The sequence below is a fragment of the Epinephelus fuscoguttatus genome, linkage group LG12 (assembly GCF_011397635.1).
Source record: "Epinephelus fuscoguttatus linkage group LG12, E.fuscoguttatus.final_Chr_v1".
NCBI classification, from domain to species: domain Eukaryota; kingdom Metazoa; phylum Chordata; class Actinopteri; order Perciformes; family Serranidae; genus Epinephelus; species Epinephelus fuscoguttatus.
The window spans coordinates 16,498,826-16,526,807 of NC_064763.1; the positions used below are offsets into that span (position 1 = coordinate 16,498,826).

The 27,982-nt window shown below is 40.8% G+C and overlaps 1 protein-coding gene across 2 annotated transcripts in view; it reads right to left on the minus strand.

Moving 5' to 3' along the window:
• Positions 1 to 27,982, minus strand: part of tmem132e (transmembrane protein 132E) — a 556,143-nt gene that overhangs the window by 93,916 nt on the left and 434,245 nt on the right. For both annotated transcript variants that reach the window (XM_049591246.1, XM_049591245.1), the window contains exon 3: positions 8 to 148. In XM_049591246.1, the coding sequence (XP_049447203.1) occupies positions 8 to 148 (141 nt within the window). The remainder of the gene's footprint in view (positions 1 to 7; positions 149 to 27,982) is intronic.

A 27,982-nucleotide genomic window follows, 5' to 3' on the forward strand; every position in this document is an offset into this window, starting at 1 on the left:
GACTTACCCCTGTTTGACTGCTTTGTTCTTGTTCACATCGATGGTGGTGATGGAGTGCTTGGCGCCAGACTGCACCTCCCAGTCCACCTTCCACTGGGCGTTCTTCGACTTGGTCTCCAGCAGGTTCACCCCTTTCTTGGCTTTGACCCTGCAGGAAATGGCGAGGGAAAAAGAAATGGGACGAGTCAATTTTATTAGAGGCTGTGATTTATGTGCAAGGTCAGAGGTGAGCGCCCTCTGTGTGCAGCAGTCCTCCTCCTTGTATTGCGTCATGGCAAAAGCAATTCCACAGATGAATCAATAACAGAGATGAATGAAGATGACAGCGCAGTGATACATGAGACCAAAAGGCTTGGACCACTATAGGTCACAGTGTTCACTAACACTTTCTGTAAAATCACAATCTACCATGCTTTATACTGCGCCCACTGGGCATTTTACAGTATTATTAACCACTGACGTCAGAAAGCTTCCAAATTTGGTTCACAGGCCTTGTGAAAACGTTTAGACTAGATTAGACGCAACTACTAGGGCATTTGATTTCATATAAATAACAAATTAAATACAGTTGGATTTCCTATTATGGCACTTTATTAATTCAGGGGGTGAAATCCTCCTCCCACAACCCATAGCTCCTCAGGGAGAACACACTGCACTGCAGGCAGGTCAGGGTTTGCTACAGAACAGGGACTCTGGAGCTGGTAGGGATTCACTTTTTTTTTTGCTCAAGGACACTTCAGTGGGAAGAATGGTTGAACCTGGAAACCACTCATTATCCCTCTCATGTTATTTCAGGTGTTCAGGGACTGAAATACACTGAGTGGGAAATAATGAGTGCTGCAATGTTTTATTAGTACATGTCTTTAAAAATTAACTTTTCTGTGTGTATCTCTCTTTCAACAGCTTAACCCACAAACTACTGGACCAATCAGCCTCATATTTTTTGTGCAAATTTATGACTGTACGCTAAAGGACCTCTCCTAGTTGCAGTAATTCATAATTGTTATAAAACCTGTTTTACTGACTGTTTTTTAATTGTCATTGACTGCTGACTCCTCACTCTGCTTAACCAGCCAGTCAGGGCTGCAAGTTTTCTGGAAATTGGTCTGGCTAAAATCATCAAGAGTTACCATCTGTTGCTGGCCACATTTTGGCCTTTGTTGTGGCTCAAAATCTGACATACGTAGAAAAGTTTGATCTCCAAGGAGATCTTATACTTATGTGGAAAAAAGACAAAATTAATACTGTTTAAAGTCCAGTTATAAACGATATGGATCAAAGATTTCTGGCTGTTTTAGTCATTAAAAATATATTAATCCTCATAATTACATCATATCCACACTTAACATACAGTGCCTGTTCGCAGGAGAAATTGATCTGTTCTGTGCAACACGCCACAGATCTGTCAAAAAATAGACTCTGCATGTATTTTCTTTAGTTTCTGGGACACTTCTGAAACGTGCTGCCGCACGTCTGCTGGAATTACAAGAATTATCTAGAGTGGCCAAGATCAGCCTGATGCACTTTTCCAATTTTTTAATTATTTATTTCGCTCATGAATAAATGCACACACACACACACACACACACCACACACACACACACACACACACACACACACACACACACACACACACACACACACACACACACACACACACACACTTTACTTGAAACATATTGAAGAAAACATACTGTAAAAATTATTCATATCCCTCTCTTGCATTATACGTCCAGGGAATACACATTAACAATTAATCTAATATACATGTGTGTAACCTTCCAAACATGTACACTCCCACTTGCAAACTTAAATACAGACACAGACATACACACACGACAGTAATCTACACATACATACATTCATAACTTTACAGTGCCTACAGAGATTTTGAATGTCCACATACTGAACGTGCATTTGTGTAAACAGTGCACACATAAAACAAACATGCAGATGCATAAATCTGCAGCATCTGCACATACATTTGTTCCACCCATTCAAAAATAAACAAGTATATGTTCTCAAACCTGCCTGCTGAGAGAAGAGAAAACTGAAGCTAAATACAGTAAAATAAATAGTTTCGTAAGAACTAGAAAAAAGAGAAGGGCAGAGCGGGGCACAACCTAACACGGCGTAATCTGTAACACTGACTTTTTAAAGGCGCTGTATGTAAGAATGTGGCCAAAATGGTTACTGCACTCAAATTCAAAATACTGCCACGACTGCGTGACTGGTAGATGGCGGTGTGTGGCGCAACAGGCCAAAACACAAATTCAAAACATAAACATGATTTGCGGACCGGAAAATATTTTGTTTAAATGCGAATATTCTGGCCGTACTATTGTTGTCGGTGAGATCAGTATGTCATATGAACATTATTCCTTAGTCTCTGTGACATATTAGGAGGATTTTATGATTATTTGCTTTAGATTTCTTACATATAGCTCCTTTAAGTAGCTACACATGGTCAATCCTTTCGTGCTTCTGGCCAGTCGACTACAATACCGCCAAAGAGTGACCCACGAAATTCCACAGAGATTGGATATGTTTCAGTGGTGTTCAGTGGTTTTTGGCCAATCATGATCTGAATGACTGTCTTGTTGCCTAAATCAGTGGTTCCCTACTGGTGGGTCGTGGTCCAAAGGTGGGTCGTGGATCCAATCAGCAAGGACTGCCAGCGACTCATAAATGTGTCTGTTTGTAAAAAATGTACTGTTTTTTTTTTTTTTTTTTTTTTTTTTTAAGTAATGTGAATTCCTGGCACAGAGCTTTTATTTTGAAGCACCGTTTTTGAAGTGTTACAACTGAGCCACCTATAGCGCCTTTTCTCTATTTTTGCACTCCAAACTTCTGTTCAGTTTGAACTCATGTTCTTAATTATATGAGATTTACTTTGTATTTTTAATTTGCCAGGTATCATATTGACACAATTTCACAGTCTTGTCAATATTCATACATTCAATACTCATATTTTGTGGATCTAGGTTACCCTGTCTATGTGACTACAAATGATAGGATACCTGTATGGATACCTGTCCTTCCCCTGATGTAGATGGAGAGCTAGTTTATCTACATACATCTATCCATCAATCTATCACAGATGAAAAGATAAAAATACTACACAGACTATGTATTCGTCTATGTGTTGATCTTTCCGTTCATGAAGCACTGGTGGTTAGTTGAGGGATGTACAGATGTTTGGATATCTATCATAGATAGATCCATAACATTAATTTTCCATAACCATTTATCCTGTTGGGGGTCACGGGGGGGGGGGGGGGCTGAAGCCTATCCCAGCTGACATTGGGCGAGAAGCAGGGTACACCCTGGACAGGTCACCAGACTATCACAGGGCTGACACATAGAGACAGACAACCATTCACACTCACCTTCACACCTACGGACAATTTGGAGTCACCAGTTAACCTGCATGTCTTTGGACTTTGCACCTGGAGAAAACCCACGCTGACACGGGGAGAACATGCAAACTCTGCTCCACTGCAGCAAGTGCTTTGCCATTTCTAAAAGAAAGGTTGGGTTTTGAATTTTAATTTTTCACATCTAAATGTGACAATGTTAAACAGCACAGGTTAAATATTAAAAAGAGTTTAATAGTGGCTGTGATAGTAAGCAGGGTTACAGAGGAGCGGAAGATTTTATGGTGAGAAATTCACTTTCCTGGTTCATAACTGCTGAAACTGATACAGAATTTAGATCATTTATGACAAAACATTTGGCTCTGAACAATCTGCTTTGTTCTGACTGTGTATCTTGATGACAGCGCTGGTTTCCACCTTAAACTATGAGGCTGTCCAAATCAGGGACGAATAATTTGAAGTTTTCTGTCAGCTGGGTAACAAACGAGTTCTGGCAGCTGTCCTTTGTGACTTTACCGAGACGTGCTATTAAGGTGTCCACTGACAGAATACGAAATAGCAGAGAGGAAAAACAAAAGCACTCTGTTCCCAGTTATTACTCTGATTCTGGTTATTTGACCACAGAGCCACGCCCGACCCCTGCACTGACACATGATGCAGACAAGCGGCTCTTCCACAGACATGTGGAGCCAATGGAGATTATTGATCTGATGGTCTCGTTTTCATGAAACAGAAGACAGAGATGAATTATTAACATATTTGGTTTTTGTTTGTCTGCTTTGTGCTGTCGAGACAATTCATTAATGACCACACTGGAGGCTAAGATAACTTTACTCATACATTGTGGTCATGGACAGTAGAAAAAACATTTAAATTCTGTATTAAACCTCATATTTTAACAATATGGAGAGCATGAGACAGTCTTGTGTAGGAGGTTGTCCCGTTATGAAAATAAGAGTGCCAATTTCTGCCTTCCTGCAGGCAAAACTCTGGGGATCTTAATGATTTTTCCTTGTTTACAGGAAAACACAGTGCCGGTTTTCTCTTCCCGCCACGAGATCACTGCATTACCACTCCGACAAACAACAGCTTTCTCTGGACAAACTCGCTGAGAGCATTACCCAAATCATATTTTTCTCTGAAGTGTCTCATTTACATTTGGTTAAAAGTTTGAGGTCCCTGCGACATCTTCCACATCGTTCCATTTATTTCTTTGACAGATAAAAATTCTGAAGTCCCACTGAGGTGTTTCCATTTGCTACGCTAACCTGCGCTCAGTGCATCGACCACTCATCCATGATTTGTGAAAGCAATTGACTTTCAGCTGGAGCTGTCTCCCCTTCTTCAGCCTGAACAGGCACACAGCTCAAACACAATCTGGGTTTTAATGTTATCGCCACCGTTCACAGTTTGCTGCTGACAGTATTTAACAACTGATTCAGGGACACTGTGCAAGATAATTATAACTATTAGTCACTGAGTAAAACAATTTGAAATAAGTTTAAACGTTGCTTCTTCCCTCAGTTGAACCTTCTGTATACACAGCTCATCGAAGTGTTTCAAGTCCTCCAAACCTAACGACAAAACAGGTCGTTTGACATTAAAAACGTACTCATGTGAACATGTTCTGAGAGTTACAATTCATAACCACATAAAACGTGGTGTTAAAATAATCATTTAAGTATTCACCCATAAATGTCAAGTTATTTAACTTGTATAACACAATGAAGATGTTGAGGCAGAGGGTACTGTCTGTAGCTCTGGCTGAGGATGAGAGGCTGTGTGGGTACACGAGACCCTAAAAAAGAGGGTGGATCATGGGGAGTACCACCAGTTGGTCCTGGAGCTTCGCCTCCATGATGCCATTTCCAGGCATATTTTAGGATGACTCGGGGGAAGTTTGACAACTTGCTGTCTATCATGGCGCCGTATAGCCGTATAGCTCTGGGTACCACCAGTTTCTCCTCCATTGTTTACCAACTGTAAACTTGTTGTCGTGACCACCACAGAAGGCCCGCCTCTCAAATCATCCGATTGGACGATGGGAAAAAAGATGACGAAAAATAAAAAAGTCTAATCGTCAGACACAGTGCACAAATAGATCTGCATCTGTACCTCAAACTTACAACTCAAAAATCAATAATAAATGCAAACGTTGTCATATTTTTACTCAAATCTGCTGATCATCTCCTTTGGAAATAGGGTTATTCTAGTACCTGTTGACTCAGCTGAGGGATACATTATGAAAGCATTTATCCAACTTGTTGAGCCCTTACGTTACATTAGTAATGCCACCAAATGAAGCCGTGCACACTATCAATATTTACAAGACTGTTTTAACACCATATTAAAACCAACTATATATCGTAGACAAAACCTTTAAAATCTGATCTTCACGAAAGCGTGTGCTGTCCTAAACGTGCCGAGTCTGGTACAAATCCCCCCGATCAAAAAAGATGTATTTTACTTCTCCAATTTGTCTGAAATAAACAGCAGGAGCAGTTCTCACAGGTTGCTGCTTCTAAAACATTGTTTCCTGTTATTGCAGCTCTTATTGTCTTCTTTCATCAAATCCCCCACATTAGAGAAAATACAGTAATTATCTGATACAGCGCCGTCAAGGGGAGATGAAACAGAAATATGTAATGTTTAAGAAATCACCCTGATCAAGCGTGTTGCCTTTGATGTGAGTTGAAAAGGGGAAACGTAATACCCTCAGACTCTCACTAAATGAGGTGACCTAGTTGCTACTTGATCACTGTAGCTTGTAAAAATACTGATCATAAAAGAGGATAATTACACATTATTGTGGGGCATAACCATTTCCAGTGCATTTCCTGGTGAGGATGCAGCCGTGGTGAGTAATACTTGTATTTATATTCATTACCTACACTCGCCAGCAGCTTATAAAAGCCACTACATATTCATCATAATCTTTTTTAGAGAGCCTGCATATTGCACAGAACCAATGTTTTTAATCAGACGCTCCTTTTCACAGACTCTGCTTCATTTTTGCGCCACAAATGAGAGGGGATGAAGCATTACCCACGGGAGCGCCACATGAAACGGGCTCCCATTGAACACTGTTAATGCTGATTAATGAAAGAGCATTGCAAATGGAGAAGCTGCACAGCAGTAACCAGCAATAATACACGCCCAAATTCTCAGAATCTCTGCGAGCTGCGGCTGCTGCTGTGACGCAGGGAAAGTGAAGAGGCAGTGTGAGCCACTTCAGCTAAAACAGAGCTATTACTTACTCATTCCACACAGATGCCTTCTGCCATGGCAACACCTATTAGACTCCGAGTTGGCTGACGGACTGCTAAACAGGAGAGCTTTTGGTCAACACATTTCAGGCCAGATTTCTGAGCTGCCTGTTTCTGAGCTCCCTCGGGTTATCAAATTTAGTCTTGTATTTAGTGGTAAAAATAAGCAGTCCCACCGCGTGCAGCAATCACAACACACTGCAATCAATCAGTGATCAATACCAAAATTACTGTGATTCTGTAATCTGCTATCAGTGCCTATTTTTCAGCCAGTGCAGCATTTGGGGAAAAAAAAACATCACATGCTGGAGCTGTGAGACACTTTCAAACATCCATCTGTCCAATAAATACATTTTTAACTGCTGTGCAGAGACATAAAACTGGCGTTAAAGACAATACATATACAAATGTACTCAACAGTTCTTCCCTTCATTATGTTGTACGCTCTGCGCTCTAATTACTGCATCCTTGTCTCGTCTTTGCAGCTTGCTGTGTCTCCATGGTACGCTTGTACTCGAGAGTTTGGATTGCTCTCCGCTGGGCACACAGGCCCGTAGCCTCATGACCCATTTATGACATTTGCTGCCAGAAATCATGTCAACCGCCGTGCCACACGCTGTCATTTAATCTAACTGGCTGCTGTTAATAAATAAAATATGCAAACCAGGATTAAGTCAAATCATAGCTCCCAAGTCTTTAATTTTTCCTTAATGGGCCTTTTAAAGAGTATTTATTGAACACATTTGAAGAGAACGTCCCCACAGGCAGAGCAGTCACAAAACTGGATTTTTTTTCCGAGGACATAATGAGACTGACTGTAACAAATGCATTTTTAGACTTTAATCACTTTAAATCTTGACAGTGAAATAAAATTTTAATAGTCTAGACGACACACGCGTACTGTATAGGATTAATCTGAATGTTCATTAAAACGGCTAACTGACAAGCTTAGAGTGGAAGTCAGGGTACAGTGGCTGGGATGTGCCAATTTAAGGAGCAAACATGATACAACTGATGCTTTTCTGGAGAGTTAAGACGAGTGTATACTGCGATCAGACAGATGATGCTCGACATATGCCTTAAAAATGTCACAGAGAGAGTTGAAGGCTTGAACAACCCCCTTGTGTCCTGCAACATGTTGGGTTTCCCTTTGGAGAAGAGCACTTAACCCAAACACATTTTTGGGAAGGAGTATTTAGTGAGAGTCAGTGAGAGGCAAAGTTTAGGGGCAGGGGTCAGCTACCTTTACTATCAAAAGAGTCTTTTATTACAGGCTATATGGGTAAAAGATGTACTCATAGGGATGTTTTTCCTATTAAGTTGCTGCATTTCAATGAAAATATACAATGAAATTATGTTTTTAAATTCTTTTAAAATTGCCTCCATTTCTTATTTTCTCCCCTGCTTAAGCAGAGTAAGGTCACTCCATTCCTACCTGACACTTCAGGCGTCCATTACACATTGAACGGGGATCCACTAAGGATAGAGTTTTTGAGAGACTCGCATGAAAGTAAAAAGTGTGTCAGCAAATGCTGATCTCCCCATTTCCTAACATGGCCTGCTGCGGGGTCTTTCATCTTACTCGTTCTCCCTAAAAACGTCACTAACCACTCACAAATTTCCCTGGCACCGTAATGGTTTCTTTGCAAAATACCAGGCAGCTCTGGAGTGACAAACATGGCTTCACCCTTGGATCACAAGCAGCAATCTTATCAATCATCTAAAGCACTTTGATATCTGTGGTGTTTCTCGTCACAAGTAAACAGCTTTGAGGCTTTCTCAACAGCGGCACGGAGACGTACAGCTGGAAAGCCAGACGGGAGGGTGAACCTGCCAGGGACAGACTCTTTAATGGGAGGCTCCAAAAATTAGAATATGGGAAGCAGGGGAAATATCGCAGAGCAGATTACAAATTTGAAACTGCAGCTGCACACGCTGAAACTGATTTATTTCTTGTAGGTGGAAATGAGCAGTGTGGTGCGGTGATAAATTTGTCTCCTACAAAGTATGGCATAGTTAACAACAGCACAGTCCTAGTTAATAACACCCCACATTACCTTACAAAACAACCAGACTAAGTGCCAAGCATAAGTGCTTGGTTTTAAAGTAGCATCAGCAGTGTTTTGTTCCAGCTTACACTGCTTTGTAATTAATACAAACAATAAAGTCACATTCGAACAGGGGAGATGAGTAAGCCAGATAATTATAGCAGAGATCCTCCAAAAACATCTAATGCTGAGGTAAGATATCACCATGCCAAAGACTGCAATTATAAAACTGCTTTGTCATTTTCTTTTTGTCTGGAGACTCTCAAAGTTGGGTGTTTTTATGATGCTATTGCTCCTTGTTAGCTCTGTCCTCCACGGTTACGCTCGGACGGAATAAGGAGGCCTAAATTTTGTAAACTGTTCCAAAACATGACAATGACTCTGACTTTTAAAGGGGCAGTTCACCCTCAAATCAATACATATCACATATTTGTTTTTACCTGTAGTGCTGTTTATCAATCTGGATTGTTTTGGTATGAGTTGCAGAGTGTTGGAAATATCGACCGTACAGATGTCTGCCTTCTCTCCAATATCATGGAACTGGATGGCACTCAGCTTGTGGTGCTCAAAGAGCCAAATAAATACATACATACTTAAAAACTCAGCAGCAATGTCTCTGTCCAGAAATCATGAGCCACTTACTGAAGACTCAAGATGTGCCGAAACCAAACCTCATATACACAGTACTCTATGTAAAATGTCCTGTCCTCTACATATGTAATGTACAAATGTAACATTGTAGGGCTGCCCCCTAATGGTCGACCAAATGTTATTCGACCAGAAAGGTCATTAGTTGGCAAGATTTCACTGATCGCTTAGTTGCAGGAAAAAAAGAAATGTGAAACTATTAGGAGCTGTGCCTTTTCAAAATAATCAAAACCTATATGAGTGGACCATGTGGGAGTTTAATTTGAAAGGACAGACACAGGAAGTGACCACGCTCAGCAGTCAGACAGGAGTCAGGTTAATTTCCAGGGCTGGTACCTGCGGTTATTCCACAGGCTAGTTAATAACATGTCGGGCAGGAAATCCAAAGTGTGGGATCATTTTGAGAAGGTGAAGGACGAACCCAAGGTGATATGTAAACTCATCTTCATTGGTCGACTACAAACATGACGTATCATCTGAAACATGGAAGTAGCTACATGCCCATTAGCCCACAGCGTCATTAACAGGCGGCTCGCTCAGTGTGTGACGTGCACTTGTAGATAAAATATAGGCCTATATTAATGAAGGTTCATTAGTACGCTTTTGTATTTCTCTGTAATGTAGCACAGTGTTAACAATGTTACTGACACTATTCTTTCTCACACCTTCAACTCAAACCACCAAGATATATAATTAAATAGTTAATTAATTAATTAATTAAGTAATTAATTAATATTGTAAACATGCGGGTGACTAGTCGACTAATGGCGCTAAATGACGGCTATTGGTTGGCGAGGAATTGGGTTGGGTCTTTTAACAACATGATAAATACTGAATATCAGCAGCATATTATTTTCAAATCCAGGTTTTTAAAAGTCAGATATCTGAGCATCTGATGAAGTCGTCTTTGAATCTCTGGCGTCGATCAATAAACCCATCAAACCCAGCAGATACTGTATAATCATAATAAGATGGTTAAAATCATACGGCTCCCCTTGCTCTTTAAGGAAATATTTAACAGCTGATGTTAAGGTTTGCTGAGAGTGAATATCTTCAGAAGGCCTCAGGGAGCATAGAGGCAGAAAATTAACTATATTGTGACGCTACATGCCTGAACACGGGCATTATCTTTCCGTTTCTTCATCACATTCAAAGGCTGCCCAAACATGTGTGACAGAAATGCACTGGGGGAGGACTTTTTTTTCCACAGGATTAACCACCGGCTGGTTTTCAAACATTTTCTCTCTCCGCTTTTGAACTACAGAGACGCTCCCACTGCTCTCACCTTATAAGCACAGGCCTCCTTACTCTGAGGACCAAGTCTTGATGAATAGCTTCAGCACCTTCTAAACTAGGCCTTAGTTTGCACTTATCTCCCCCCCACCTCTCTGTGTACAGAAAAACACATGAATAAAATAAATCATTGGTGATGTGTGATACTGTCATTTCTCATATATGAGAAATAGTGGGAAAGGGATTTTTTTTTTTTATCTCTCGTTGAGAGTTTCTCACAGAAAAATAAGGAATTTCTGCCAAGGGGTTGGTGTGTAGTAAAAAGAGCAAGCTCCACACTCAGCCGTGCACTATCAAAAGACTTCGGATCAACTTGTCCAACTTTTCCATTAGCTTTGTAAATAAATAACTTGACAAATGTTGAAACATTTTCTGAATATCAAACATAAAAGAGGAGCTTTTTAACCCCTGTCTGTAATGCTTTCATCATACCAAATTAAAAAGCATTACTGGGAAAATATTGCAAAGTGTTTCAAAGAAATGTCACGGCTGATGATGACATATTTTGCCTAATGGACAGGATTATTTTACATTTATTATGTTGCTGATATTTAGCACAAATCCTAACTGAAATTGGGAGGTGAGCTCTTCACAATGTGTTGCTGTGGTGCTCGGTTAAAGGTCCAGTGTGAAGGATTTAGGGGGACATATTGGCAGAAAGGGAATATAATATAATAAATATGTTTTCTTTTGTGTAAGATCACCTGAAAATAAGACTCGTTGTGTTTTCGTTACCTCAGAATAAGCTGTTTATATCTGCATAGTGAGCACCAAATCTGCCTGCACCTCCTCACTACTCCACGTCTGCCCGCGAGACATTTTCCAACTTTCTTCTTTTTCTACCTCTGCTTCTCCCGGTTTGCACTGTTGGCTTTGTTTTTTTCCTACCCAACATGCACTGCACTCTACGTCACTTCCTCTCTTTGGTTCACTTCCTCTCTTTGGTTTGCTGGATAGTCCTTTTGCATTTACCACTGTAAGCGAACCGCACCAAGGCTCGATAGCAAGTGAACCGAGACCCTCAGTTTTCAAGCGGACCAGGGTTCGCCTGTTGGTCCGCACCAGAGTTCGAATGAGCGTTCACACCACTCCAAACGAACCTAACTATCTGTGGAAGTGGACCAGGGTTTGTTTAAAGTGGACCAAATAGGGCCAGTGTGAATGCAACCAGAGCAACTCTGAGTAAGGAAGGGACAGAAACTTTAACCTTAGTGAGGAGGTGTGGTTGTGGTGTGATCCTTTCTTTTAACAGATGTGATTGGTTGTCACAGACATGTCCTTTGTGAGCCTACAAGGTGTGGACACCCAGTGGAAATGAAATGAACTGCTGACTGTGAAAGCATTGTCACAGTTAGTGTGATCACTCTGCTGATGGAAGGTTGAGACACTCTCAAGTCATCACTGCTGCACGGTTGCATTTTTCTGGGTTTTCAAATATGTTAGTGTTGTGATCATTTTTTTTCTGGCCTTAAAACATTATAGCATTAGGTGGGAAATTTGTGCGTATCCCTAATGAGATCAACCACACATATTGTCCCCAAACGATCTACTCTTAAAAAAATAGAAGTCTGACAGTGTAAGAATGGTTATCACATTTTGGAAGGGCATACTTTTAGTTTTAACTCAAGTTTCTTGCAATATTATGGCCAAAACTACTAAAATAATATCCAGAATTATCCTTTGAATAAGCTAAAAGGATTGGAGTTAATTAATTATTTAATTATTTATTAAATTACTACATGGTGCCAGACCCCCCCGGCCACGTCTGGCCCATGTATTTGAAACACAAGAACATTATCATACATCATCATAAATTATTATTTAATTAATTATATAATTAAAGTTAATTAACAGCACTGATGGCACACAGACATAACTTCAAGCTGTAAAATGTCACATTCTTTAGGATAAAGAAAGTGTTTTTGCATTGTTGCCAATTAATTTAGAGCATTTTTACAATGCTTAAACAAGAGAACTAATGCCAGAATCATTAAAGATGTCCTTCCCTTTGGGGTGAATACCTCTTACTGATTACAACCCTCCCCTCCATTCACCATGAAAGGTCAAACTAGATCCAGGGCTCTGCCACCAACAAAAGTGATTCTGATGAGAACTTGATTTTTGCCGGACCACTCCCTCAAATTTATTCTACTTTCTGAACTTCACCAAATAAAACTCCCCGCTCTGGTTTGTGCTTTTCATCAAGGCCTGACTACAATTCCCTTGTGAAATTATCAAATGAAACGACCAAGACCTTCCTCTCTGTCTGCCAGCCCCAGACAGATTGGACTCCCGTATTTGGCATTCACAAGTGGCATGTTATGCTGCCGAGTGGGAAGCCGTAAACAAACATTTGATAGCGGATGGCGGTGACAACAGCCCACAGAACACTTGTAGTGCCACCATTGGTGAGCAGAACCCTGATGGATGGAGTCGAGATTTGCGGTTGTCCCTTTAGCGATGCACAGATGAAGGCAGAAAAGTAAATAAACAACTAAAATGTCAGCACTTGAATGTCTCAAAGGCATTAGCTGCACTCCCTTTTGCATTACAACAGAAACAGGCCCTCGCCCCAACAGCTAAATTTGGCCAGCAAAGCCTGCCCCCCCCCACACACACTCATCTGTAGGCAGAAGCTCCATTAGTTCCTCTGAGGGGGCACTTTACAGACAACCTTGCCACTTGTGCTACTGCAGACACAACAACGTCCACTCCATGAAGATATGTATAATTCACAATAAGTGCACATTTTTATTTGTCCTTGGCCAGTTGAGGATATGGTGCTTTTATGTGTCCAGTGACATGAGATTCAATCACATACTCTGCTGTGCACCGTGTTTCAGCTTCAGCATGTCATGTTTACAGGGGCCATTTTAAAGCAGAAAAGGTTTGCTGCTGGTTTTTAGAACCTTTCTGATGCTGTCAATCAATGTCACATTCAAAACAAATATTAAATCATTTAAAGTAATTTAAAGTAATGCTGCGTTCCTCGGAAGTCAAAGGTTGGATCTTGGAATGATGTCAAACCTAAATTGATTGTGTTCCACTACAACAAGTTGGAAAGCTTTAGGTTACCAGGGTAACCCCAGTTCTTTGATAACTGAGTCACGCCTGAAGGGGATTTCCATAGTGAAATAGCAAGCAAGGTTTTAAAGAGAGCCAAGATGCCGTTAGCAATACCAGTTCAAGCCAGGTTAGCCCCTGTTAGCAATACCAGTTGATAAGAATGCATTTCCCATATTTTGCACATCCACATCAATTTTTTTGCACGTCCATTGAAAGATGTAGGATGGAACTGTATGTGCAACTGTTTCAATGAGACACCAATAAGACATATGTGCTAATAAACTACATACAAGTACAGGTTTCACAAGTGTTGATGCACGGAGCAGCCATCTTGGTTTTTGTGGTCAGAGTTGGTGAGGTTTCTTTGACTTTTTGAGTCAGAAATCTGATATCAGAAGTTGTTCCAGATTAAATTTCCGACTGGGAACTAAAAAATTATGACTTCTTAGTGCAAATGGAACGCACAATAAACTAAATCAAAATCAAAAATCAAATGTATAACCACGATCAGGAAGTTCTTATTTTTACTGACGACTCTAGTTAAACTGAGGAATTGTTAAGATTACAGTTATACTGTACCTGTGGTACACATCTTATGCTGACTATTCATTTTTTTGTTACTTAACCAGAAAAACCTCTTGAGATTAAAAATCTCTTTTTCAAGAGTGCCCTGGCCAAGACAGGACAGCAACATAACTTACACACAGACAACATAGAACAAAAACGTACAGCTCTAAAACAAGCAATAAAATACACAAAATAAGATTACTACAAAGAAAAGCCAAAAAGTATAAAATTAGAAGTAAAAGTAGAAATTAACCATAAAAATGCAAAGAAACGCAACTACACAGGATTACAAAGGCCGGCAAAGACACACTGTGACATTAGCATATGAAGATTGTGTACAAATTCCTGCAACAGTGCCAAAAAAATGGAAAGAATTCATGGAAAGACTGACAAAAGAGGGAACTTCTTTCAGTTTTGTGTCTCCTGCTCTGCCAGTCAAACAGTAGAGGGAAACATTTCTGTGGTGTGTGTGTGTGTGTGTGTGTGTGTGTGGCTGTGGAGGGCCATGTAAAAAATCCAGGGGTTGCAGACCCTCGCAGCACTCTGCTGGATCCCTCTCTTTTTACAGTTTATTTGGGATAAAGAGACAAAAACAATGTAGTTAGAGTGAAAGTAGTCACCATGGCTCAACAGAAGACCCTGAAGTCCTGTATGGAATCCAAATATGATCACTTGGAAATGCAAAAATAAAGATGTCACAGTAATTGCCACAGTGTTGTGACATCTTGACAAGTTTGACAGTTGACAGTGTCTGGGAAACGCAGTGCAGAGATACTGCTGTAATGAGCGCTTAGCACATAAAAAAGTTGATGCCTAACGCAACAAAAAGTTTTGTTTTACTGTAGAGCTCCACAACTCCATCTCTATTGTGTATGCATGATGACAACCCTCGCACCTCATGGGTCCCTAAGATCTCATAACCGCCTCACTAGCTTCAACATGAGCACACAGCTCAGTAATGCTTGTCCTCAGCACAAAAAAGGAAAAAAAAACAATGTGCTCATCATTATGGCCCTGAGACAAGAGAGGTGTCAATGTCAATATGGGGGCTGCGCAACATTGTCAGTCATGAAGACCGGAGCAGCCATCACCACAGATGTTCACTTGGCAGACTGATGCAAATGCTCATTATGAGAGTCAGACGAAAGAACGCCCATCTGACAGTAAACAGAGAAGCCGGGCCATGTGAGAGGGCTAGGCCAACGGGGACATTATCAGCAGCAGACTCAGTAATTCAGCCATTTCTGACTGAAATAAAAAAAGCCAGCAATGTGCACCGCAGTATGGCCCAGTAGTCAGGATCTGGCCTAATCTGACAATTCACTGGAGGAGAAAAAAGGAGTGGAAGGCAGGAAAATCATTTAGTTGTTTTGATGAGAGGCTTCTCCGGAGCTGCATGGATAGATCCTTGTAACTACTGATCTAATAAGGCGACATTTAGACACTGTTTCTTATATATGTAGTGATAGCAACGCAGACAAGAAAAATAGGCAGTGTTTTTTAAAATGAAAAGGAAAAGCAGAATGGTTTTTGTAGGATAAACAAATACTTGCAGCCATGCGAACAATCTCTCTGTACCAACTCCAGTGATGTCTGTTGCTATGGAAAAGATCCAGACAATATAATTACAGTGTACACGAGTACAGGAGAGGGTTTTAAGAGGCTCAACGTTTTCTTCTTAAGTTTGGATATCTTAGAAGTTTAAATGTCAGTTGTGTTCCTACTTGCTTTGGCTGGATTCTGGCTTCTCCCTGCAAAACTCAATTACAGGCCTTAAAACAGAGGCTGTTTGTCTCTGCAGCGGATGAAAAGGGTCTTGTGGTGGGTTTTAGCTTAAAAGGGTTGAGGGGTTTACAAAGTCTCCCTCAGGGAATTCCAAGCTGCTGTGTGCAATCTGTGCATATGGACCATAGGCTGTGTGGGCAATCTTTCACAGTGCTCGCCACCGCTGGTTTTCAACCTCTGATTTGGGAGAAAGTGTGTGTTTTTACACACATTTTTGTCTAATAAACAAATGCAAATGAGAAACAAAGACAGGACCCAATGGCAAGACCTTTCACCCAGCCCAGTCACCACAAGAAAATTTTGTATGATTCTGCAAACTACAAATACGTCACATTTGTACATTTCATGTGTATCATATTAATGTTTCTAAAGAAAGTAGTATATGACCCGACTTTGTCTTCTGAAGGAAGAAGGGAAGGTCTGCCAAGCTGCAGACCACCGCAGACTATTGTTTGAGACCAACAGACAAGACCGGTTGTGATTTAATGAGTCATTGCTGTGTTTCCAGTGGCTTTTTTGGCACCAAACATCGCTGTTATATAGCAACCCGCTGCTGCTTTTCCAGCTGCTTTTTAAGAACTGAATGTGGGTGTTTTGTAGCGTTGTAGTGTTTTAGCTGTTGTGTAATAACTGACTGGCTCCACCGTCGCTGATTCAACACACTAACCCCCGTTAGTGTGCACCGACTAATGCCAGAGTTATACCTCTGTGTTGAATTGACGCCATACCTATGCCGTAGGCTCTGTGTCCAGCAAAAGTCCATGTCTGTGAATGTTGAGAGTTATAGTGAAGCTGATTTGTGTACTTGTATTTGAAATGGTCTCTATTAAGCCATGTTTAATGTGTGTTTAATGTGTGTTTTGAATCAACTAAACTTTACAGCACTTCACAGAAACATCTGCCGCTGACTAGTGTTTTGGAGGTGTAACTGCAGAATGACACAGACACACCACCGCACAAGTGTAAATGCTCATAATGGCATAGGACACGTGCGTAGGCTACAGCATAGGCTCTGCTGCACAAGTATAAATCCCCCTTAAGGCGACAGATGCTCACCAACAGCCAAACGTTGACTGACAGCCAACCATTGTCCTAGTGTGTCAGGGCCTTTACTAGAACAACGCTGCTTTTTCTGCCAACACTGTGCCCCCCCAACCTCGGTATTTAAGCCAAAACATGACCGTTTCTTAACCATAACCAAGTAGTTTTTGTGCCTAAACCTAACCACATGTTAAACACCGTGCCACTGAAGTGTAAAGTTTCAATGTATCCACTACGAAATAACATGCAAATGTAACGTATCCCTGTTTTGCAGAAAAGTACAATGCCAACGTTCTCCCCGTGATTTCATGCTCCGTCCTGCTGTGCATCCAAGACCACAGAACCAAGCACCTCAACTAAAAATAAATATATTTTTAATTCACAGTAAGAAAAACAAAACAAAACAGAGAAAACATCTTGTTCTGCCCCAGAAATGTGTTTTGTGTGATCACATCCTGCATGCTTCAGTCTCTTTGCTTCACCTGACCAACATTTACCTTCATACATTGTGAACATATGGGCTGCCATATGATGGAGCAGAGCAGATGGAGTTGCATGACCTGCTGTATGTGACCTGATATCAAAGCATTACTGTACTGCTACTATGCAGCCATTAAATCTAGCTGCCACTGGCCGTCCCAGTGCTTCTAGCTCTGTGTGAAAACACTGATGTTCATGTTGTGACTAGATGTGACCTTGGCAGACATGCTGTCTATAGTGCTCAGACTGACTGGAAGTAAACACATTAGACTTAAACCATGTTTAATTTAGCCCTGGAGGGATGTGTCTGAAGTGAGAATGCAGTCGGACCACACACAGGAGAAAGGGCTTAGAATTGCACATTTAATTAAGCTGACTGGCCAGCATCTATTGATTTTAAATGCATTGTAAACACCTTTGATATTTGCTCCTAGTTGTGGATAAACTACAGTACGTTAGGGCTGCAATTAACTATTGTTTTCTTTATTGATTAAAGTGCAGATTATTTATTGACAAACCGATTAATGGTTTGGTCCATTAAATGTCATAAAATACTGAAAACTGTCAATCAAGTTCAACCTGCGGTTTGCTTTCTGTCAAAAGTAATAATATCACTTTACTCATTACTCACTGCCAACAATATTTTCTTACACTACTCGTTACATTTCTTTTCTGTTACACCCCATAAAATTGGTAGTTGCGAATCTCCCCAAAATTCAGATGTGTGCCTCTGTGTGAAAGTCAGGGTAATTGCTGTTAAATGTAGCTAAGGCCAGACAGCTTCTTTGTTACCTGTGGGTTTTCTGTTGCCTGTGACCTGTATTTTCCCACAGCTCTACCCGAAAGACTGAGCGTCACTCGTGGAGCAACATTTCATCCACAACATATCCAGCCACAAGCTTCATTAGTTCTTTGTAGCTGCAGCTGCCCACGATCCAGTTTTGGTTGTTTAGCCAGTGCAGAGCTACAGCTGACCTCCGCGTCCGAGGAAGGTTCACCTTTGGTGGGGTGTATTTCCTGGAGCTTTATGTTGTTGCATTGTTGGTCATAGTAACCGAGGTGTTTCAGACCAGAGGTTTGAGGATGTGTTTTCGCAGTGGAAAGAGTTTTAGTACAACTACCTTCAGCAACAGTGTTCTTGTCATCTTTATTCCCAACAAACTCAAAGTAATGGGATTATTTCCAGCTGCTAAGGTAAGCGTTTCCAACTAGCTTGCTGCTTTATGACATGCTTGGGCAGATTACTGAAATGAGTCTGCTGATGTGATGTTGTATTTCAAGTCAGTAGTAATCTGATAGCAGAACCAACACTGATATGACGTGTTTGGTTTTGGGCGAACTGTGATATTATTACTGAATTTTTATTAGTAAACAGTTACACTACTTGTCACCGGAAAAAATAATTTTATTACTGCCCAACACTGGCTAGCAGCACAGCGTAACAATGCTAACGTGCTGATGTTGAGCAGATGTGTTTAACATGGGTGCGTCCCAAGTCTCTTATTTGCCATTTCCTGCTCCTAAATCCACGCTTGAATCTGAAGTCATTGTGGTGCTTCATTTTGAAGACCATCCCAAAGCTCTTATTTCTCCTCGGACGAGCGAGGATCAAGGAGAAATCTCTGAGGTGCGATGAGCGAGGATACACGAGAGCAGCCTTCACTGCAGTCTTTTATCAGCCGACACACCCCAATATTACATTGCTTGGCTGACAGGACTGATTTGATAGAACTCAGCATACCTGAGTTTAATACCAGTGCGTCATGCTCAAGTTTTATATTTGATTTGTTTTCTGATTCATCATCTATTTAAAAATCAGCTCTGTAAATTATAGGTCTGAACAAAAAAGGATCCCACTCAACTTTCTTCATTCATTAGACTGATGTTTCTTTTCATGATCTGAAATTTCCTACATTAACTTTTATTATAGAGACAATTAAAGTCAGAGAGAGTGTGTCTATCAGCAAGAAACACTTTATACATCATTTATCCTTGTTTCCATTCAGTCACACGTGAGGCTGATCGTTCCTGAGCGTCGGGTTTGATGAGTTACAGAGTTTCAATTTTCCCTAAAACATTTAGCCTGAAAAATAATTTCCAGTGTTCAAAAGACACCATTATCATATTTTGGGTTATTAAATAATGAATTCACAATCTGAATATCAATAAATACAGATGCAAATAATGAATAAATAATATAAACACATTCAGTGCCTCTGAGTGGAACACAGTACGTCATAAATACAGAGAGCAGGTTGTTATTCACGTGCAGGTGTTTGTTGAACAGAGAGAAAATACTGCTGCTCTGCCACTGAAAGCTGTGTGCCTTTATTAGCATTAGCACAGTGGAAGAGGGGGAAACACACACAGCTGTTTAAGCCGTGTGGCAGCTGATCCAGCTGTGATCAGCTGCCACCATCATCAGAAATGGACGTCGCCTCACGTGAAGCTTCAGAGGAAACAACATCTCATCTCCCAATAACATATTTCCTTGTTTGCTTGTTTCCTCTCTCCTCACATGGTTTCCTTGCGTCTCTCCATACATCTATGGTAAGAGGGACTAAGACGTAAGCAAAAGATGCAGGTGAGGGAAACGTGGATGCAATTTAAGAGACTTGAGATGCACCACACGTTCAGCATGTTAGTTCTGCAGAATGACAGAGGAAAGCCAGAGGATCACCATGTGAACCATGACTGTGCTCAAAATGTTGTGCCAATTCATCAAGCAGATGATGTAGATATTTTATAATGTAAATTCACTGGGATTCATTCTCTGGGGACCATGAATGTCTGTGCAAAATGTCTCAGCCATGGAGTCAGTGGTTGAGATATTTCAGCAACCTAATCACCACAATAAAAATTGGTATTGTACATTTCTGCCAACCACGGATATGTACGATTTGTACATTTTTATGTTGCAGATTGATATTGTACATTTCTTTGCGTTTTAACAACGCTGTGGTTATGTTCTGGCACAAAAACCACTGGGTTATGGTTTAGAAGACTGTACTTGTTTTGGCTGGAAATACACCATATGTCCCATTACAAAATGCTGTTTTTGGTTGCACAGTCCAGCTGGAAAAGCTGCCTCTGTCTTGTTTAAAAGCATCCACTTTTGGTGGTACAACCACGGCTAGAAATACTGTTTATGTCCCGCTAAGAAACAAATGGTTTGGTGACACAACCCAGACGGAAATGCCGCTAATTGTCTCGCCAAAAATATTGTCTCGCTAAAAAATAACCAGCTTTGGTGACAATCTCGACTGGAAATGCCGAAGGTGTCTAGCTAAACAATACCTGCTATTGTTGGTTGTTTGTCTTGAACAGTAGTCTGCAGTGGTCCACAGCTTCGCAGCTATCTCGCCATGGTGTCACGTCATCCACAATCCCATCAACCTCCCAATGAGAAAGTCAGTTCATGAACATGTCATCCCAACGACGTCACTGTGGAAACCTTGACATGAGATGTATGAAGTGTGGAAACATAACTGGTCTGCAGACACATACAGTGCAACATTTTCTTCTGGTGCCTGGACTGAATTCAGACTAGACCGAAGTGATGCACAGACAGACTGACACAGTCAGCAAGTCTCAAGCCCTAGCGGAGATGACCCTGATGACATCACAGGGGTTATTTTTGTTAGAGTTTAGAAAACTCGCTCCAGAGCCACAGGAGACATTATACAACTGTTTTCACAGTCTGAGAAGCACTCCGCATGATGAATAATGCGGTGGAGTGCCCTTTAACTGCAGTACTCTGCACGGTGGGGCAGTAGATAACATCAAAACAGATCTTCAGATTTACTTGCATCACTGGAGCCGTTCTGTTTAAAATATAAAGCCATAAACAAACACTCTGAGGGCTAATGAACTGATCACCAGACACCAACTTACTGCAGATAACATCAGTGCATTGTAGTCAAAAGGCATCGTTCATACATATTGCATGAACATCTCCACATTCCCTACATTTACACCTCCTAATGTATAGATCAAAGTGAAGATAATTACATTTTGTTACTGCTGTCAAGCTCCCCAAAAAATGTTTCACTTGCTGCACAAGAAATAAATCTGACCTGGCCTTTCAGTGCTCCAATAACAAGGCAGTGCCAGAAGTGAACACGTTGAACACAAATCCTGACACATAACCTGAGAGGTAGTATGCCCTGTGTGTGTCTCTCTCAGTCACACACGCACACACATATGGGGTGCACATACAGCAGCATGGAGGCGACAGCACTGGCTGGGAAGACGTCCTTTTGGAGGACAATTATTCTAAGTAGTTTTCCCATCAGCCAAAGCCATGAGCAGAAGACCCTCGGGTGAGCCAGAACCTTTCTGAAGAGGCAATCGGGGAAATAGCCACTGTCCAATTTATTTGATAAGACGAGTAGAGCTCAGACCTGCCAACAGATGCAGAGGGGAAGAAAATTGGGGCCGTGCTGCAACCTAGTTGCTGACATTTTCAGAGTTCAAATCACTATGCATACACAGTGATTATAATAATATTTCAGCCAGGGTTCACGGTAGATATTCAAAGTTCAGGGAGCAACGGACGACAGCATCAGTATACTGCACCGACTAAGTGATGGAGCAACAGTATGGGTTACTACCAGTCATCAGAGCGTGAGATAGGAAGGCCGCCGCTTGTGAGCAGCAGTGATTACAATATAGTGAAAGTGGGCAACTGAGCTTCCCTTCAAGGTGCCGACAATAGGAGATTAAATTCAAAGATCTTTTCGAGCAGGGGGTGGTGTCAGCGCTCCTGATGTTCTCAACTTTTCCCCCGAGGAATTTCTATTTCAAATTGGACAGCTCCGCGTAAAACTAGCTCTCTCTGGGGATCCTCACCCACACAGAAGCCAGTGTACAAGAAATGCCATCCTTCTCTGGGGAAACACACACACAGACAAACACACACACACACACACACATCACAAATGATGGCTTCACAAGAAAAAAACAAATCAAACACAGCCCTCAGCATTCTGTCATACAAAGCTTTGAAATGATTGTACCATATGTGGATTTAACTAGTTTTGTAATTATTAAACATGCATGTGTATTAACTCTGAGACGTACAGAATGATCCCTGCAAAACAGATGAATTAATTACTCAGTTTTAAGCTCAAAAGAAAAATGTGTTGAGGACAGTTTTAGTAATCAGTTATTCATTCAAATAATAACAATAATTATCAATGTCAAGTACACGTAGTGTCCAAGAGGCACAAACCAATCTGTGGTGTCATGGTAGCTACATCCATTACTTTATACATTTTAGTACAGGTTCCAGCGTTCTCTATCTATAGCGGCTAATACAGATACAGAATGAGGCATTAACATGTTGTTTGGACAAAATAAGCATTTGCAGGATGAAACTTTGGGCACTGAGAACCTACAGTGGATATTTCTGATTATATTCTTATTTGTTCTTATATGTTATAGAGAAAATAATAATGAACTGATCCCAAAACATAACTGATACATCAATAAATAAGGAAAATGATCACTGGCTGCAGCCTTAAATGACATAAAGATGGTAGTACACATTGTATTTAACATGCTACCTGATTAGCTGGGATCCAAAACATGCTAGCTTGCTATATGGCGCAGAACAGGAAAACGATGATAATTTTCAAAGGTATACTATGCACAATTGACTGCTACTGTCTGTACACACAATTGCCAGTGAAAATGAAAGTAAAAGCCAACCCCAGATTTACTCTCACATGGTGTTTCACCTCGCTATATTTGCCTTTTTCAGTACTGTGTCTCTTGGATGCTGCTTCTTATAGTCTGCCACCTGGTTGCTTCCTTTTTATGAAGCCCCGACCTCACCTGAGTGTTGTGGGGGTACAAGCACGTAACCATCTGGAGCACAGTAAATAAAGAAAATTATAGCTGCTGCGCAGCGATGGCTCGGGTCTGGGCATTTTTAGGCAATTCTGAGCAACAAGCAGAAGAATTGGAAGACATTTAGGAATTTAGCAACACAATCTGCCTTTTGCATCACCTGAGGCTTGAACTCACAACCTCTGAGACTAAGAATTGATTTCTATCTCATTGAACTAATTAGTCAGTGACAATTCATGTGTAGCTTCACAAACTGACTAAGCCAGACGTGCAGGTTTAGCAGCCGTCCATGCATGGATAAGCAGATTTGAAACCACTGTAAAAAAATTCAGTTTTCGAAACAAAAATCTGAAAATACATATATTGCATTTTAGACAGCATGGAGATGTTGGTAATTTGTTTTACCAATGATTGATTTGCTCCATAAGTGAAAAACTGATGTTTAAAATTGCCATTTTTACATTGACTCCAATTGTTCACATTAGAGCAAAATTCAAAATGCTGTCAAAAAATCAGTTTTTGAGAAAATTCTGAAATTTGCCACACATCATCTACCATGACTCTAGAATTTTGTCATTTTTTTCATGACCACTGAAATTGTATTTGGCAAGAATTTGCATGTATATGTTTCCAGTACTGTTTACAGTCAAACATTTTGATGCACTGTAGGCTCAATTTTTGATAAATCAAAAATCTGAGAAATGTAGTTTATGTAGGACAGTCTGAAGATGCTCTGTAGCACGTTTGGTGTCAATTGAGCAAAAATTGTGGGAGGACATAGGTTTAATAAGTTTTACAGTTTTTGAAAAAAAAAACAGAGTGATGAACGTCATAATTTTTAATAGGTTTAAGTGTACAAAAGTTTCTTCAGTATGGGGGTAAAGTTTGATTAAAGTTGTGAAGTTGTAGCATGCATCGTTGATTTGTTATGAAATTTCAAAGTTTTGAACTTTTGACGCTTGCTGTAGCGCCACCATCAGGACTATTGGCTTGAGTTTACAGCTGAGGATATCTGGCATGAGACTGAACCTTTGTGCAAAGATTGGTGAGTTTTCACCCATGGGAAGTATGATTTCCTCAGAAGAAGAAAGAAGAATTCGAGTTTGAAAAGCTAGTCAACTCCATCTTTTAAAGTTTAGCTTAGCTGCCCGGACCCTAAATATACGAGATTATAAGCAGAGGGCAGAGCCTCTGCAGAAAAATAGACCGCCACACACTTGCATCATAAGTGACAAGTGAAAGCGATTACTTCTGTATGAGTCTACACAATGTTATTTTTAGGAAAAATCCTGCACGGGATACCACAAAAGAAGCTGCAACCTGTCTAAATATTTTTTTTAAACTAAAAATGATATATTCTTGCAAAGATTTGACACAGAGATCCAAGAATCATTAATACAACTGTGGCAAAGAGTACATATGAAAAGTTTGCAATCCTCGACAGTTAAAGATGTCAGTCAACCTCAAGGACGTCCAGTGCCGAAAATGAAGCACCCTGTAATTTGGGCAAACGCAGGCCTTTCAAACATTGTTCTTTTCAGGAAAAATCCTGCTTAGTGTACCGTTAAAGTCACTTAGTGCAATGACTGACAATTTCGGACACCGATGCCACCTGGTGGTTATATAAAAAAGATCGCAAAGGGATATTTAATTTTTCGACTAAAAAAAAATATGTATTCTCATAAAATTTCTACACAGAAATCCTAGAATCAATAACACAACTGTTGAGAAAGAAGGTAGCACATCCTTTCACCTCATTTGTATGTTCACAATAATAACGACCAGAATTAATGCAAGGAAATGGTATAAAAGATCAAACATTCATGCCCTTTTGAAAATGATTTGAGGCATCACAGAGGGCATATTATGTAGGTAAAGTTCGAATAGTTATGCTTCCCTTTGCCTAGGTAAAGTACACATATGAAAAGTTTGCAATCCTCAACAGTTATGGATGGTAAAGTCACACTCAAGGACGTCCAGTGCCAAAAGTTAACTACCTTGTAATTTGGGCAAACTTAGGTCATTCAAAAAGTAAAATATCTCTTGAACTGAAGACATTAGGAGGATATTTGGACCTGATGAAAAGTGAACTGTAGCTGCATTCTCAATGAGTTTAATATCTGAAAGGTGTCCTCAGGTGTTGGCGACTCTAAAGGTCATACGTTCAGAGAGAATTCTGTTCCTGAATACTGTTAACAGTCCATGCCGTCTGTAAGTGCATGTAAATAACACAATACACTTATTCTATATGAAGCCTAGGAAGAAAAGCTGTGATGATGAAGCCCCATGACGTGAGTGTTAGGGCTGAGTTAGGGCTGTTAGACCTTTAAAGTCACTTCACACTCTATAGCACTCTTTCAAGTGGTGAATCTCAGAGAAACCAAACTCTGTTAGATGATCAATGTCTCAGACGGGTCATGTTGCAGACAGGATGAAAAGCAGACAGAGCAAGGAGAACCCCCGCAGATTGTTATTGGACCTGCAGCTCAACCTACAGCCAAGAGAAACCACTCATATCTGATTCACACAGCAACATGCAGCCAGCTTTCTTGTGCCTCTCTTCTAATCGATTTTCAAAACATCTTTGGTAATCTGAGGCAAACAGAACTCCTCTGACGCAGCGCTGGCAGCAGCCTTCTGAATGATGTCAATTATCCTGCAACAAATGACAGCAATACACCTGAGAGCAGCTCCGAGCTATCTGACATACCCTTACCTTGCAGATCTAGCTCTTTCAAATGCAAATCTGCCTTTATTTCCCCTCGGCACAGGAATTCCTCCCTGTACACCTACTGTATGTCAGATTGGTAGGGAGAGGGAGAGATATCCCTCAAGAAAGAAGCGTGAATATACAGTCGAAAGTAGCCAATAATCTGCCCGAGATGGAGAGAGGCTCCACCTGAACGTCATCGAGACGTCTTTGAGCTTATGTAGAGCTGCCTGCGCTCTGAACAGAACTGAAGAGGGGAATGCTCAAGGAGATGAGTGAAACCTTCTAGGCGCCTCTCCACACGGAGTTTAAAATGAAAATGGGAGACACCTTGAAGATGTATTTCAAGAAAGATGACATTACAAAGACATCCCATGCCCATACAGCTGACATTATCTGCCAAAAAGTATATGCTGGCCTGCATCCCGGTAGGCCGGCAGTCTGTGGAAGTAGTTTCCTGGCAGAGAATACATCCGTGTCTGTTGATGTCTTTTAAAGCCTTGTAAATTTCTCATCTCTTCCATAACATCCCACAGACTGCATAAAGGTCCTGCACCATCTCAGAGACTAAACTCTACGTGTCCTCTCTGTCCTTGACAGCAACTCTACCAAAGATTTATCCAGTCCCAGCCCTTAGTGAATGGACACGTCTCTATTTGGAACCCCTACTACTTCGAGGAATTTGCCATGCTATGGGACCGAGTTATTATTCAGTTTGCCCACTGCACTAACAGGACTACGCTCCTAATATTGAACATATCTCCTTCTTACATTAGAAATAAAAATAGTCTCAGAACAAGAAGTTCACCAACAGTAAATATAATCCTCGGCTTTTGCAATATGTAGTCAGCCATGTGAAAAGATTTCAGGACATATTTGTTATTCCACATCACAACAAATTGCTGTCTGACCTTCACAGAAAATCCACAGGTTTTACGCTTTCTATCTCATTTCCTCACGGCCAAAGCTAGCAGCCACTGCACCCCCACCAAAAAAAATGCTCTCCTGATTAGGCATTTTAATCAGGCTTACCATTTATTCAGTTCAAACGCATGCCTAAAAGAACACAAAGCTTCGGGAAATTGATTGAGGCAAATGTAAGGTGAGGAATGGATGGAAACTACCCCGCGGCATTTTAGAGAGATGATTCAGAATACCTGAAAAAATCAAAAGAGGGAAAAAATGAACCAAACAACTGACAACGGTGTGAAACAGCGTTTCATCCCACAGTGCCTTCTTGACACGCAGTTCCACTACATCATTAGTAAACAGCCGGCATGTACTCTTTACAGACTGCTGTCTAAACTATCTTTGCTCTGTTTCATCAGGTAATGTGCAAACTTTAAACTGAAATAATTAGTACGGGAAAAGATTGAGTCTAAACACACCACACTTTCATTAAATACACTTCACATTGACATTGGACTTCTGTGGCACTTCTAGAGGGCAGTGTCATGTGGATGGGAAGATAAAAGAAATATAACAGAACTTTAAAAGATGGAGTTGACTAGCTTTTCAAACTCGACTGCAGCAATTAAATCACAGCATCCAACTCGCTACCCAACCCAGAACTGAGCCCCTGTTTATTACAATAAGTAATCCTGTCTGTCAGATATGGACATGATGCATCCTTTAGCATCTGTATGAGATGCATTGGGCTTTCTACCATGCATCATTATCAGACAGTCAGCGTAGTATGAGGACTGAGAAGGTCTGGTTAGGGCGTTTGGTAGGGGAAGTGGATGGGTAGAAGAAGCACAGAACTTTGACCAAGGAGACTAGTGATTGTGTCCCAAATTTGAAGAAATTCTCGAAAGGCATTCTCAAGATAACGTGTTCACAAGCATG